The sequence below is a fragment of the Dendroctonus ponderosae genome, unplaced genomic scaffold (genome assembly GCF_020466585.1).
Source record: "Dendroctonus ponderosae isolate FM_Combo_2020 unplaced genomic scaffold, Dpon_F_20191213v2 Dpon_F_20191213_3, whole genome shotgun sequence".
Taxonomy (NCBI): domain Eukaryota; kingdom Metazoa; phylum Arthropoda; class Insecta; order Coleoptera; family Curculionidae; genus Dendroctonus; species Dendroctonus ponderosae.
Genome location: NW_026018508.1, coordinates 9,290,074 through 9,302,341, shown reverse-complemented (window position 1 = coordinate 9,302,341; position 12,268 = coordinate 9,290,074). Strand labels below are relative to the sequence as shown.

The 12,268-nt window shown below is 32.5% G+C and overlaps 1 protein-coding gene across 2 annotated transcripts in view; it reads left to right on the top strand.

The window, feature by feature from the left end:
* The window catches only part of LOC109539036 (NFX1-type zinc finger-containing protein 1), a 33,073-nt gene extending 22,349 nt beyond the window's left edge, over positions 1-10,724 (top strand). For both annotated transcript variants that reach the window (XM_048664519.1, XM_048664520.1), the window contains 8 exons: positions 953-1,200; positions 1,920-2,235; positions 3,027-3,296; positions 3,370-3,604; positions 7,422-7,770; positions 7,850-8,086; positions 9,599-9,777; positions 9,831-10,724. In XM_048664519.1, the coding sequence (XP_048520476.1) occupies positions 953-1,200; positions 1,920-2,235; positions 3,027-3,296; positions 3,370-3,604; positions 7,422-7,770; positions 7,850-8,086; positions 9,599-9,777; positions 9,831-10,555 (2,559 nt within the window). In that variant the 3' untranslated portion in view covers positions 10,556-10,724. The remainder of the gene's footprint in view (positions 1-952; positions 1,201-1,919; positions 2,236-3,026; positions 3,297-3,369; positions 3,605-7,421; positions 7,771-7,849; positions 8,087-9,598; positions 9,778-9,830) is intronic.
* The last annotated feature ends 1,544 nt before the right edge of the window (positions 10,725-12,268 follow it).

Sequence of the window (12,268 nt, the reverse complement as noted above, 5' to 3'; positions counted from 1 at the left end):
GTTTTTCTAAATGAAATACCCTATATATTATTGCATTTTTGGATTCTCTGAGCAAAATAAGTGTTTGTTTTACTAAGATTTATAATGTCTAAATCTGAAGGTTTTTTAAATAATTCGAATTTTCAATCAAAATCTAATATTATTTTCATGTGTCAAATACTTTAGAATTATTTAAGTTATGTAAACGTAATTGGTAGTGTAGTGTAACAAGAAATCATATTTTATATCCCAATGATAATAAACTTACCATTTTATACAGGGTGTCCACAAATTTAAACTAATCAAATAAGAACTTTAAGTGGCTCTAACTTGACTAATTTAAATACAACCCCATATTTTTCAGCTTACCAGGAAATGCAGTTTTTAATTACCTATCGAATGGTACTAGGAGGTTTATAACTAAGTTTTTGCCTTTTTACAAAACACACCAAATAATGGGCTTCCGTGCCGTATAGCGTGAATAACCCTGTATATCGAGTTATATCTAGATATTTTTATTAAAAAATTGATATATGTACTTGTCTCACATTTTAAAGAATATATTAACACTAACGCGTTGATCTACTATTATGCGCTTACCTCCGCTAGATTTTACGCGCGGTTGGGTTTCGTTAGAATATTCTATATACGATTTATAAGTGCACAATTGAACAGATCAATTTTTAATATACAAAAAGGTGAACTAGTAATGACCAAAAACCGTAAATTGTTGTTTTTATGAAATTACTAATTTACATATTTATTATTATAACTGCTCTATCTATATCCAATGACCACCTTAACTAAAGAAATCAATTTTTAATATACAAAAAGGTGAACTAGTAATGACCAAAAACCGTAAATTGTTGTTTTTATGAAATTACTAATTTACATATTTATTATTATAACTGCTCCATCCATATCCAATGACCATCTTAACTAAATATACAAATAAAATTTTGTGCATTTTTAGATCTGGAAGAAAGTAAACACTGTGTTAGAAGAACAAAATGCTATTGGTTCTCACTTGCTTCTACGGTGTCAAATTCATCCGGTTAAGTTGACTAAAGTCTCTAAAAGCTTAGATTTTGAGAAAGTGAGCGAAGGAGGATGCGATATGATTTGCAACGTCGAACTTGATTGCGGGCATACGTGCAAAAGACTTTGTCATATACAAGATACAGAGCACAAGCAATACAGATGCATGGAAAAGTGTTTAAAGTATGCTAAAGTTAAAAATATTAATGGGGAAATATACTTTCCGTTTTTCTTTAAAGAAAATGCACAAACTGTCCAGGAAATATTATTCAATAAGGGTTATTGTTAAAACGTTTATTCATTTTGATGTAAGGCAATGTTTTCTTTTTAAAAAAGTGGCATAACCAATCCTGACTTACTACAGCACTAATAGTATCCTCCATGTTCTAGAACTTTCGAAAATTCTCATCTCATTTAAATTGCCCAGTTTTTTTTTGTTGAGTAAATGGCATGAACATCATAAAAGGTTTTAATTTTTGTATTCAACTAATTTGACAAAATTCACTGACAATGTTTAGCACAAATATTGCGTTTCAACCAAATTTGTTTTATCCGAAAGTTAATAGTGTGAGGTACTAGGTGTCAAAGTGTAAATCAAAATGTGTGATAAAAACAATAAAAATTTTAACAGATTTTTTAAGTTTATAGTAAATTGTATTAATTTTTATCAGTAACTATTTTTTGTCAATATGAACTTACACCACTTTCAAAGAAAACGGCGCATATAATCCCACGTAGATTTTTGCTAGAAACTTATTAGATGATACCTTTGATTCTAACGTTTATATCTCAGACAATTTTAAAAAGTTTTGAAAACTGCATTCTGTGTTGCACAAGGGGCTACTTGTAGCAACAAGGGGTTACAGTCCATTATATTTTAAAAATTATATATTTATTTTTAGACCTCTTTGTAACGACGAATTGCATGTGTGCTTAAAACAATGTTACGAAGATTGTGGGCCTTGTATGTACATCGTTCGCCGTACTTTAGATCCGTGCGGTCACGAGGTCGATATGAATTGCCATAAAGATGCAGAGGACTTTAAATGTAAGGAATTGGTACACACGAAGTTACCGTGTGAACATGAAGCTGATAAACCTTGCCACGAGGATCCTCATCAGTTTAAATGTCTATTCCCCTGCGATACTAGAGTGGAACCATGTGGACATGCTTGCCACCAAACTTGTCATATCAGAGATGATCCTGATCATAGGAAGGTTAGTAACTTTTATTTATTAGCATCGATTTTGTATTAAGCGAGAAAACGCTCGTCGGTCGTGGTGACGCGACGCCGGTGTTATCTCGCTACAATTTGCAGTGTGTCTATGGTTCTTTATGGTTCTGGCTCTCTATCTCATCTCTTTATTCTGGCCCGGATGCGTTGACCCGAAACCCGACTAGGGGTTTCGAATTTCTGCGATGACCGGGTTATTTTAAATGGAACCCCGTATATTATTTTATTTTTTAATTCTACTCCAATTTCTAAATATATTTCATGTATAATATCCTATACATAAGTCTGACCGTTTTTGACATATTAAAAATTTTATGTAAAAAATTCGAGCAGCAGGCGCTCTTATAATTATTCATTTTTCCTATAAAAAAATATGTGTTACTTATTTTGAGTCGCATTCCTTGTTGATAGGGACTTACTGTAATAGAATTTCGATAATATTATGTATTAATAGGTATTAATAGAAAGCATTAAAAAATAAGTTTCAAAATGAAATTGAGAAAACCGCCCAAAACAAATTTTTCCACATAGAAACCCCCAATTTAAATAATTTTATCTTTAGTATTAAAAATAAGGGTAAGTTTATCTTTTAGAAAAGTGTTCAGTATTCTAAATACTGTCAATTTAATGCTTTTATATGGCTATTTTGCTGCCGTTTTTTTAAATTATTTATTAATTATTAGTTGGTTGTGCTTATTCCCCCCCAGTATGTAGTATTAAGCAAATAGATTTACCAATAAACCATATTTATATTTATGATATCTGCAATTTTAGTATATTTGTGAAGAACCATGTGCCAAAAGTAAAGTCGGATGCCGCCAAGATCCAGATGAGAAACACCTTTGTTCAAGATTGTGTTATCAAGACTGTGACGAATGCCTCAACAAAGTATCACGGCAGAGGTCATGTGGCCATAGGTCTAAAATACCTTGTAGTCTGGATGTCGAAGAAGTTGACTGCCAAAAGCCATGCAAATTAAAGCTGCCCTGTGGCCATGAATGCGCAAATCCCTGTTCCAAAGCTTGTGGACCTTGTAAAGTTAAAGTAAATGAATCGAATACTATTGCATTATATCCGTAATTACAAATCAAATATGTGATACCGTTTTAATTTTCAGGTAGAAAAAACTATTTTGGACTGTGGTCACAGTGTCAATATCGAGTGTTCCGTAAATCCAGAAAGGAAGCACTGCATTGCTCGATCGTGTCCGAGGCTATTGCCTTGTGGACATGAATGCCAAAAAAAATGTACTGATCAATGTACCGATGTATGCACTAAATTAGTGGACTGCAGTATTGAGTCGCCTTGTGGTCATGTTATTAAGAAAATTGAATGCCACATGAAAAGTACTAGTAAGTATATACATTATTTTTAACAGCATTTATAAATATTCAGTAGTTATAAGTATTGGAAGACCAGAATAAATATTTGCACTTTAATTTTTTATATGGGAGAATCTTAAATTTTGACTTCTATTAAATAATCGTCTAGAATGAGTCTGTTTATGGTGGTGTTATCGTTATCATCTGTAATGATATAAGTCAATGCAAATTTAAAAACGATTTGTAACTGTAACGTCTACAGGATGTTGTGTAATTGTTGTTTTTAAGTGCTTTTATTCAGTAATCCTTTTTAAGAGATTACTATAGCTTAAATTTTAAATTATTGACTATTAGTTTAGACATTTTTGACTAGTTTTTGTTGTTAACGTTGAAGCAAATTTCAACTGATTTTTTTAAATGAAAAACAGGACACTCATGGTCCATTTCATGTATCAGTTGAATACGATCACATTACATTTTTGCTAATTATGGTATTTATCGTATATAAGTTTCTACTAAAAAAATCGTACTCTATATAAAATACTAGTAAAAATGGTGAAAGTTGCCGCAATTGAACTGCTGAAATAATTGCGCTAAGAATAAGTTAAAATAAAGATCATTTAGAGTTAGATACACGTAAATAAAAATCGCATTAAAACTCTATCTATCGGAGATTTTGCCTGATCTCAAACTTCTAAATTTCCATATCATTAGATGGTTGACGAAAGAAGCATTTTGCACGAAAAAATTCTCTAAAAATAAATATATGTAATCAGATCCAATCGTAATATTTATATTAAATAATTATAAATAACGAAGATCTAAGTTAAATAATTTTTATACACTAGATGTTTTTCGACTGTTAATTTTGTTGACTAGTTTTTTTTTACTCTCAATCTCAGTTCCTAGTAAGAATAAATACTACTGTATATGACTTACTTTATAGTCTCTAAACGTCTATAAATAACACAATCAGGGCAATAACCCGAATGTAATCAAATGTAATGTTTGAATCAAATTGTAAATAGTTTTGATCACAATTTAAAATTGTATAAATTCGAACAAGAATGTTCGAAGCTGTGCTAGCGCGAAAAATGAATATAACGCACAAAAAACCCTTCTGTGTGTCCGAAATGAAAAATAATTATAGTAACTCTTATTTTAAAAGATTATTTTATTGTCAAATAATACGATACAATACTTACAAACGTAAGTAAGTACAATTTTAACTAATGCTGGATCTTAACTTGACTGATCCCCAATTCTTAACAATCAAGAATATTTAACCGTGTATTTAAGAACACAGTAGCAGAAACACTGCAATAGGGAATGATAAACACTAAATTCCTCGGTTTTTATTTCAACCGAAATAAATGTTGATTCCGGTCTTTTCGATGGAAAAAATGATAAAAACACCATATGCCTTAACGTTTTGCGGGAAAATAAAATGTACGGAATCTTTTTTTACATAAGGTATTTTTTACATTTATTTTTTTAAATCATAACTTTGTCTTATTTTACAATTATACTGCATAAAAACACATACTTGAAAGTGTTTAGCTGATCTGAAAGCCCATCGCCTAAATAAAGTAAGCTCTCATGCAAAACCTAGTGGTATACCCAGACGAAATTTTGCTGATATTCTACTTCTAATCAAGACCAAATGTTGAATGAAAAAAATTAAATTATACGGTCAGAAATTTATTGTAATGTATGATAATGCTCGATCGCGATCAGCGCATATTGTGCGTAATTTCTTAGAAACTGCTGGTATCCATTTTAGAGCGGACGCCCGGATTTTAATCCTATGTTTTTGGTTTTATGAAAAAAAGGAGAAATGTTAAAAACACATAGCAATTAGTAAATAAGCTGTAAATTTATTAGTTTTTCAGACAAAGGAACGTTAACCCAAAGACGCAGTTTGAAAAGGATTGACAAGACTTTGGTTTCAAGCAAAATAGCAACGCACAGGGTGTTACAAAATGAAATACAGGCGCGATGTCCTCTCCATTGTCTCTTAAATAAAGAATCAATATTTCTTACCCTTGAAATAACAAGCCAAAGAATTAAGCTTCAATCTATAAGAAAATCAATTGAAATATGTTAATAAAATAGTTAGAAGACTTTGAACTAAAAAAGAATCTGGTGCGCTACTTTTTTTTAAATAAATACTGATCTGCTTTCACGCGTTATCCAAGCTCTGCTTTTTCATCTACGCTTAGTTGCGTTATTTCTTTGGTGGCTTAATATGGAAGTGATACTGTGTTAGTTTTCTTGATTGTTCAAAGCAAGGTTTAGTTGTTTGTAAAGTTTAACAATTATTGTTATGTTGCTCCGCCAATTTTGAAAATATCGAATGCCTTAAAATAGTTTATTTAAATAGGGGTTTAAGCGTTGAAAAGTACACGACTTTAGTGCATTTTACGGTATTTTATAAGCGTTTAATTATTTAATTAATATACTATTTAATTAAGTTTTTAAGTTGATAAATGATAATATAAAATGTTTTTACATTTTATATTCTCTATAGGGACTTCCATTGTAGGTCCATTTCAGAAAAATTTCAGCAAAAAATATTATGGTGTCCGAAATTTGAAGTTGAAAAAGGTTCTAGAAACATTTTTACAAAGGTGTTGTGTGGCGAGCGGTCCATTAAAATTGTATTTTATAATTTTCACTTTCAGCCTTTTTAAGTAAAACTTAAAAATAATGCGCTTTTTGTGTAGAAAGAATTGCTTAAGAATAACTTATACGTAATACTAAATAAATACTATACAGAATACTAAAACTGGAAAGACCTGAAATTTTAAAATCTTCAGAGCGATGATGGTGGCGAATTTTCAAAACAATTTTTGGTAAACTTTTGCTCTGGTCGTTTTTTTCAAGATAACCTTAATAACTTTCGGGAAAAAAAACTAAATAAAATGATTTGCTTTTTTTGCCAAATTCGAAGCTGAAAACGGTTTTCTAAAATTCCCTACAAAGAGATGAATGAGGCGAACAAAATTAATTTTGTCATTTTTGGCTGAAAATACCCCATGCTTGCCAGGAAAGAAGTAAATTATCAGAAAATAATGTTTTTTGCGCTTTTCATTAAAAACTTTTAAGTTTGGAATCGGTTTTTGAGAAAACATTAATGATTTTCGGGAAAATGTGGGAGGAATTTTTTTTAGTTTTTAGCGCGTGTGCAACGCTTTTGCAAAAAAAAATTTTTTGTAAAATTCTTACAAAACTATAAATTTTTCGCGTAAAATACCTCCAGATTGTCAGTATTTCTAAGTGAAACTATAAAAGAGAGTTTTTAAGTAGAAAGTGAAGCGAGAAAAAAATCAGGCAAAACTAAAATCCCACAGTTTTCCAACAAACTCTACAGGGAGAGATTCAGAGGTTTCAGAAGAAAAAACTAAATAAAATTATTTGATTTTTGTCCCAAATTCGAAGCTGGAAAGGGATTTTAACACTTTTTGCAAATCGATAAAGGTGCCGAGTGTTCTAATAAAAAAATTTTAAATTTTTCGTAGAAGATACCTTTCGATTGTCAGTATTTTTAAGTGAAACTTTAGAAAATTGAGAGTTTACAGGAAAGAGTAACTTTGCTAAAACTGGAAAATTCTGAAATTTTGAAGAAACTGAAAGTATTATTAATAAATGGTCCTGAAAATAAATCTAAAAACAACTAAAAAAAGGCCATCAACATTTTCCCATCAACGGAACAGAGTTACTGCGCCGGTGCGTTGTGTTGGGTTAGTTTGGGTCAACTCCTAAACATTCACTGAGTTACCCAGGCCTATTCCACTGAGGTAGCTACATAAATATTCACAATTCTCAAGCACTTTTAATTTTTTAGGTCCAAAGTTGTTGCTAAAATATTGCTCGGAACCATGTAACATTATGTTAAAATGCAAACACAAATGTTCGGGTACTTGTGGCGAGTGTATTCAGTCTCGCTTCCATAAACGTTGTGCTGAGAAATGTGCTCTACCACTCGTGTGCAACCACGAGTGTCTAACTCCGTGTCGAGAGTCATGCAAACCTTGCACTCGGCCTTGCGAAATGAGATGTGCCCATAGTAAATGTCAAAAGAAATGTGGTGCACCATGTACGCCATGTAAACAGATGTGCGAGAGACAATGTAAGCATTTAAAATGCACCCGTCGATGCGGAGTTATTTGCGATGTGGAACCTTGCACCCAAAGGTACTTGTTTGATAATAAAATATCATTAATCTTTTGCATACTAACACTCAACCAATTGTCAATTAATGCTGTTTTTTAGATGTACGAAGCTCCTAAAGTGTGGTCACGTGTGTGTAGGATTTTGTGGAGATCCATGTCCGCCTCTCTGCAGAATATGCGACAATGAGAAATTAACTGAAATTTTTTTCGGCAATGAAGATGAAGAAGACGCGGTATTTGTTTTATTGAAGGACTGTGGACATGTCCTCGAGAGTACTGGTCTTGAATCATGGATGAATGAAGCACAAGATCTTATTCAGTTCAAGCGATGTCCAAAGTGAGTTTATTATTATTTTGCTACCCGTTTGATGGATCATATGCATGGGCGTTGCGAATAAAATATATCGGAAGTGGAAAATACATGTCGTTTTCCGTTCTTTCAGGATTTGACGGAATCCATAATGTAGATTGTTAAAATCACGTTTACGTGCTCTTAAATGATGTGTTCTAATTAACTGGTTTTGCTAATTGCAAAAGTAATCTAGCTTCAGTTGTAAATTATTACAGAGAAGGATCATTTTTTTAGATATAAAGTCTTACATAATTATTTATTATTATTATTATCATATTATAATGAATTTTCATATATGTATATGAAATTTCAGCTTTTTAGGGACTTATCTCAAATTCATAAATTATAAAGATTGCCTTAATAACAAGGAAAATTTGTGGCAGAATTTTACTGACGCAGAAGACTTTCAAAACAAAAAAAAATTCTCATGAAAAATAATTTATTGAAATAATTATGAAATTATAATTTAAAAAAAAATTACAGAGCTAGCACTTGTTGAAAAGGGCTTAGTTGAAAATCATTTCGATGAAATTTTGATAATTATTAATACTAATTGTAAAAAAATCAAGTTTCAAAATTAAATTGACAACAATGGCTCAAAATTATTTTTTTGCATATAATTTTATCTTATTTTGTATTTAAAATAAGGGTCAGTTTGTGTAAGGTTGTCTATCCCAAAAGTGCTTGGTTTTGGAAATATTGTCAATTTAGTGTTTTGTTAGTTTGGTTTCCATATTTAATAGTTTCGATATTCAAACCATCAGCTCCTGGTGATTGACAACCCTTCATTTATTAAACAGATAAATTATTTCTTCATGCTTATATCCAAACCATGAACAAATATTCGGATCCCTGATTTTATAAATTTGAAATTTTTGCTTTGTGATTCACACCATTATTTTCTCTAGATAACACAGCTAAACACTTTTAGATGCGTTTAGTGTTATGTCTTTAAATGGTGTGAGTGGTTCGCCGTTATATTTTTAGTTCACAAATATTTTTCCCTCGGTCTGTTTTCCTCATAACTTTACTGTTGAAATATGTGGTTTAAACGGCCAAAATGTGAGACTTTATCTGGTGGTTTAGTATTTCAGCACGGCACTGAATTCGCGCTCATTATACTAAAAGGATACTGAGATATACTAAATCACGGGATAAGATTGAAATTGTGCAGAGCGTTGAATGTACAAAACCGGACATTGCAAATTTTAGTGGAAATAGTAAAAACATCTTTAACAATATTTGTTTTTCCTTTAGTACTCCACCAAATGTTGAAAATGACTGCCGTTAACCTCCATGCAATAATTTAATTTTATTTGTTCAAATCGGTGACTTGCTATTTGTTATACATAGTGCTCCGATTTAATAATTTACGACAGTCCTCTTTCTAGAATAAAAACTTCATATTTGCCTTAAACATAGGCGCCACTGCACCATGTATTCAGACACGTTTGATATGGTTTTACCCTTTTGTCTACTACCGATATGGTTTTGTAGGTGTTCGACTAACATAACCACAACGCAAAGATTCAGTGATTTTGTGAAAAAATCCATTCAAGACGTATCAATTGCAAAGCGGATCACATACGGCGCAAATAAAGAAAATGAAGAACTTTGCCGTCAACTTTTACTAACTCTCCATGCGTTAAGGGACCAACTGAATCCTGTATTTGAAGGCAATTTTAATAAAATTTTCAATTATTATATTACTAAACGATTTAATTTTTAGATAAGTCAAGCATCTTAAATACGGCCCTAAGTAAACTGCTCAAACGTCTATCAACTGAACTGAAAGGTCGCTCTCAACCCATCAATAAAATAGAGTTAAAAGCTATCGAATCCAAGACTCAAGTTCTGTCATATATTTCCAACTGCTTTATAAGGGAGTATAAAAAGCCTAAAACTGACGATCCTTCAATTCTACATGTGAAATTAATTTTGGATGTTTTGATGCGTTCAGAAGACCACATCACTCACCAAGAAATTGATGATTTGGAACTTGAAATTAAACGGTTGCAAAAAGCTGTTCAATTTGATTCAATTAAGAAAAGTTCCGCATTTATTCCTGCATGCAAGTCCAATGAAGAAGTGAAAGCACTTTCATTGGACATCGAAACAGTTGTGTTTGGACATAAGAAGTACTCCGATGATTTAGACCGCACGCTCTTAACACAATTAAAGAAATTAGCTTTGAAACTCGAGTGTTCTCTAAGCATCAATGAGGAAGAGCGAGTACAGATTGTTAAAGCCATGGGCTTTCCTCGTGGACATTGGTTCAAATGTCCAAATGGACACCCTTATTGTATTGGAAACTGCGGGGGAGCAATGGAGGAATCCAAGTGTTTTTGTGGAGAAGCTATTGGAGGAACTCGACATCGTCTATTAGGGACCAATCAACTTGCTACTGAGATGGATGGTGCAACTTCTTCTGCATGGCCAGGACCACTACATTAAGATATTCGATAGTTATATTTTATAATTCATGTTTGGCGTTTATCAGATTATTTTTAATCAGCGTTTTGTTAGTTATATTTAATCAAAACACAAGATCGGGTGAGCACATGCTCGCTGAAATTTATCGAGATTATTGAAATAAATTTAATAAACATTGTACAAAAATGTTTTCATTGGCTATAGAACTTATTAGTTGTAGTCTTTAATTTCGGTTAAAATTTGTTAACATTGTTCAATTCAGACATTTGTTGGAATTATCCGGCTAAAGTTGGCTATGTAATTATGTACCTACGTGGTATCTGCACGAATTAATGAGTTTGCTTATTTTGTTCATTTATGGTCAACTAATTGTTCTACAATGTCTTTGCGATTTTACATTACTTTCAAGAAAGTTATAAGCAATCTAAATTTGAATTTCTATGCATCGCGCCAAAACGACGCGCTAGCAGTTGCTGGACGGCTGACGTCACCACAACCAACTTTAGTAGGGTTTAGCTGGAGATTTGAAGAAAATTGCTAATAAATATACCGGTGCCGAACTGTACCAGTACTACGGTGTCTACACCAGAAACAAAAACATTTATAAACGTGCCTTAGGACGAAGAATTGTAGCCGCAATTGGTACAACGAAATGCGAAAGTTTCCAAAGAGATATTGACAAAAACTTGTATTTTTGATTTGCTCAGTTCTTTAATCAATCGTTGATGCAAACATTTCATCCGTTTGATGAAAATCCAGAACGGGCAAAACAGACAATCTTTGCAATTTAACTTTTTTATTTTCTCTGTACAGAGTCACTGGTTAAAATTTATCCACCAGCCCAGTAGTTTTTTACTCAATTTGAGAATAAACAGTTGTATACAAAATTTATTGCTAATCAAAAGTATAATTCATTTTTATGTATGTATAACCGCTTTAAACGTGCGCACTCAAAAATATGTAACAAACCAAACTTCCATATTTTTTAATGTAATAGTCTATATTTTTTCATATTCCATTTCTGTGAAATTATAAACAATGACCCTATACAAACCACAAAAAAACAAATAGTGTCTTGTCACTTTTTATTTTGTGAGGCCGTCAGTTCTGTCACTACTTTCATTATTTTGTTAGGGTTTAATTTTCGTAAAAGAATGCGTACACTCGATATAAATTCATGCAATTTAATGAACGCCTTGCACGATCTCCGTCCAATCCATCCGTCACGATCACTAATTTTTCAATGATTCTGTGGCGAACTCTATTCGCAACTTCTCAACTAGCAGCTCCAACCGAAACGTCAGCTATATCTCACCGCATAAGATCTGTGGCGTTTCGATTCAAATAGAACTTCCAACCTGTGTTCCGTATCCGCCGTCTAAGGCAGGGCCTACCTAAGCCTTACTGACGAGTCCAATAGGTAGGCCCGGGACGAAACGCCTGGTGCTTCAACGCGCGCCATAATTCCTTTACCATTTGCATGCGTTTGCGCAAGCACTTTCTGGGAATTTCTGGTGCCCAATTCTCGAGCTCGAAAGAACGTGAACGATCCCATCGCCGATGTGATCATTCCCTTCCCCGCTCTTTCTACTATGGTTCGAAAACCGTATTCTGGAATGCATAGGAAACGATGTGAGAAGATTTACGATTAAGAGACGAAGATTTATCTAACGGTCAAAAAATTGGCGGGCATTTCAAATAAAATATTAAAAATGTTATACCAGCTGGAGCTTA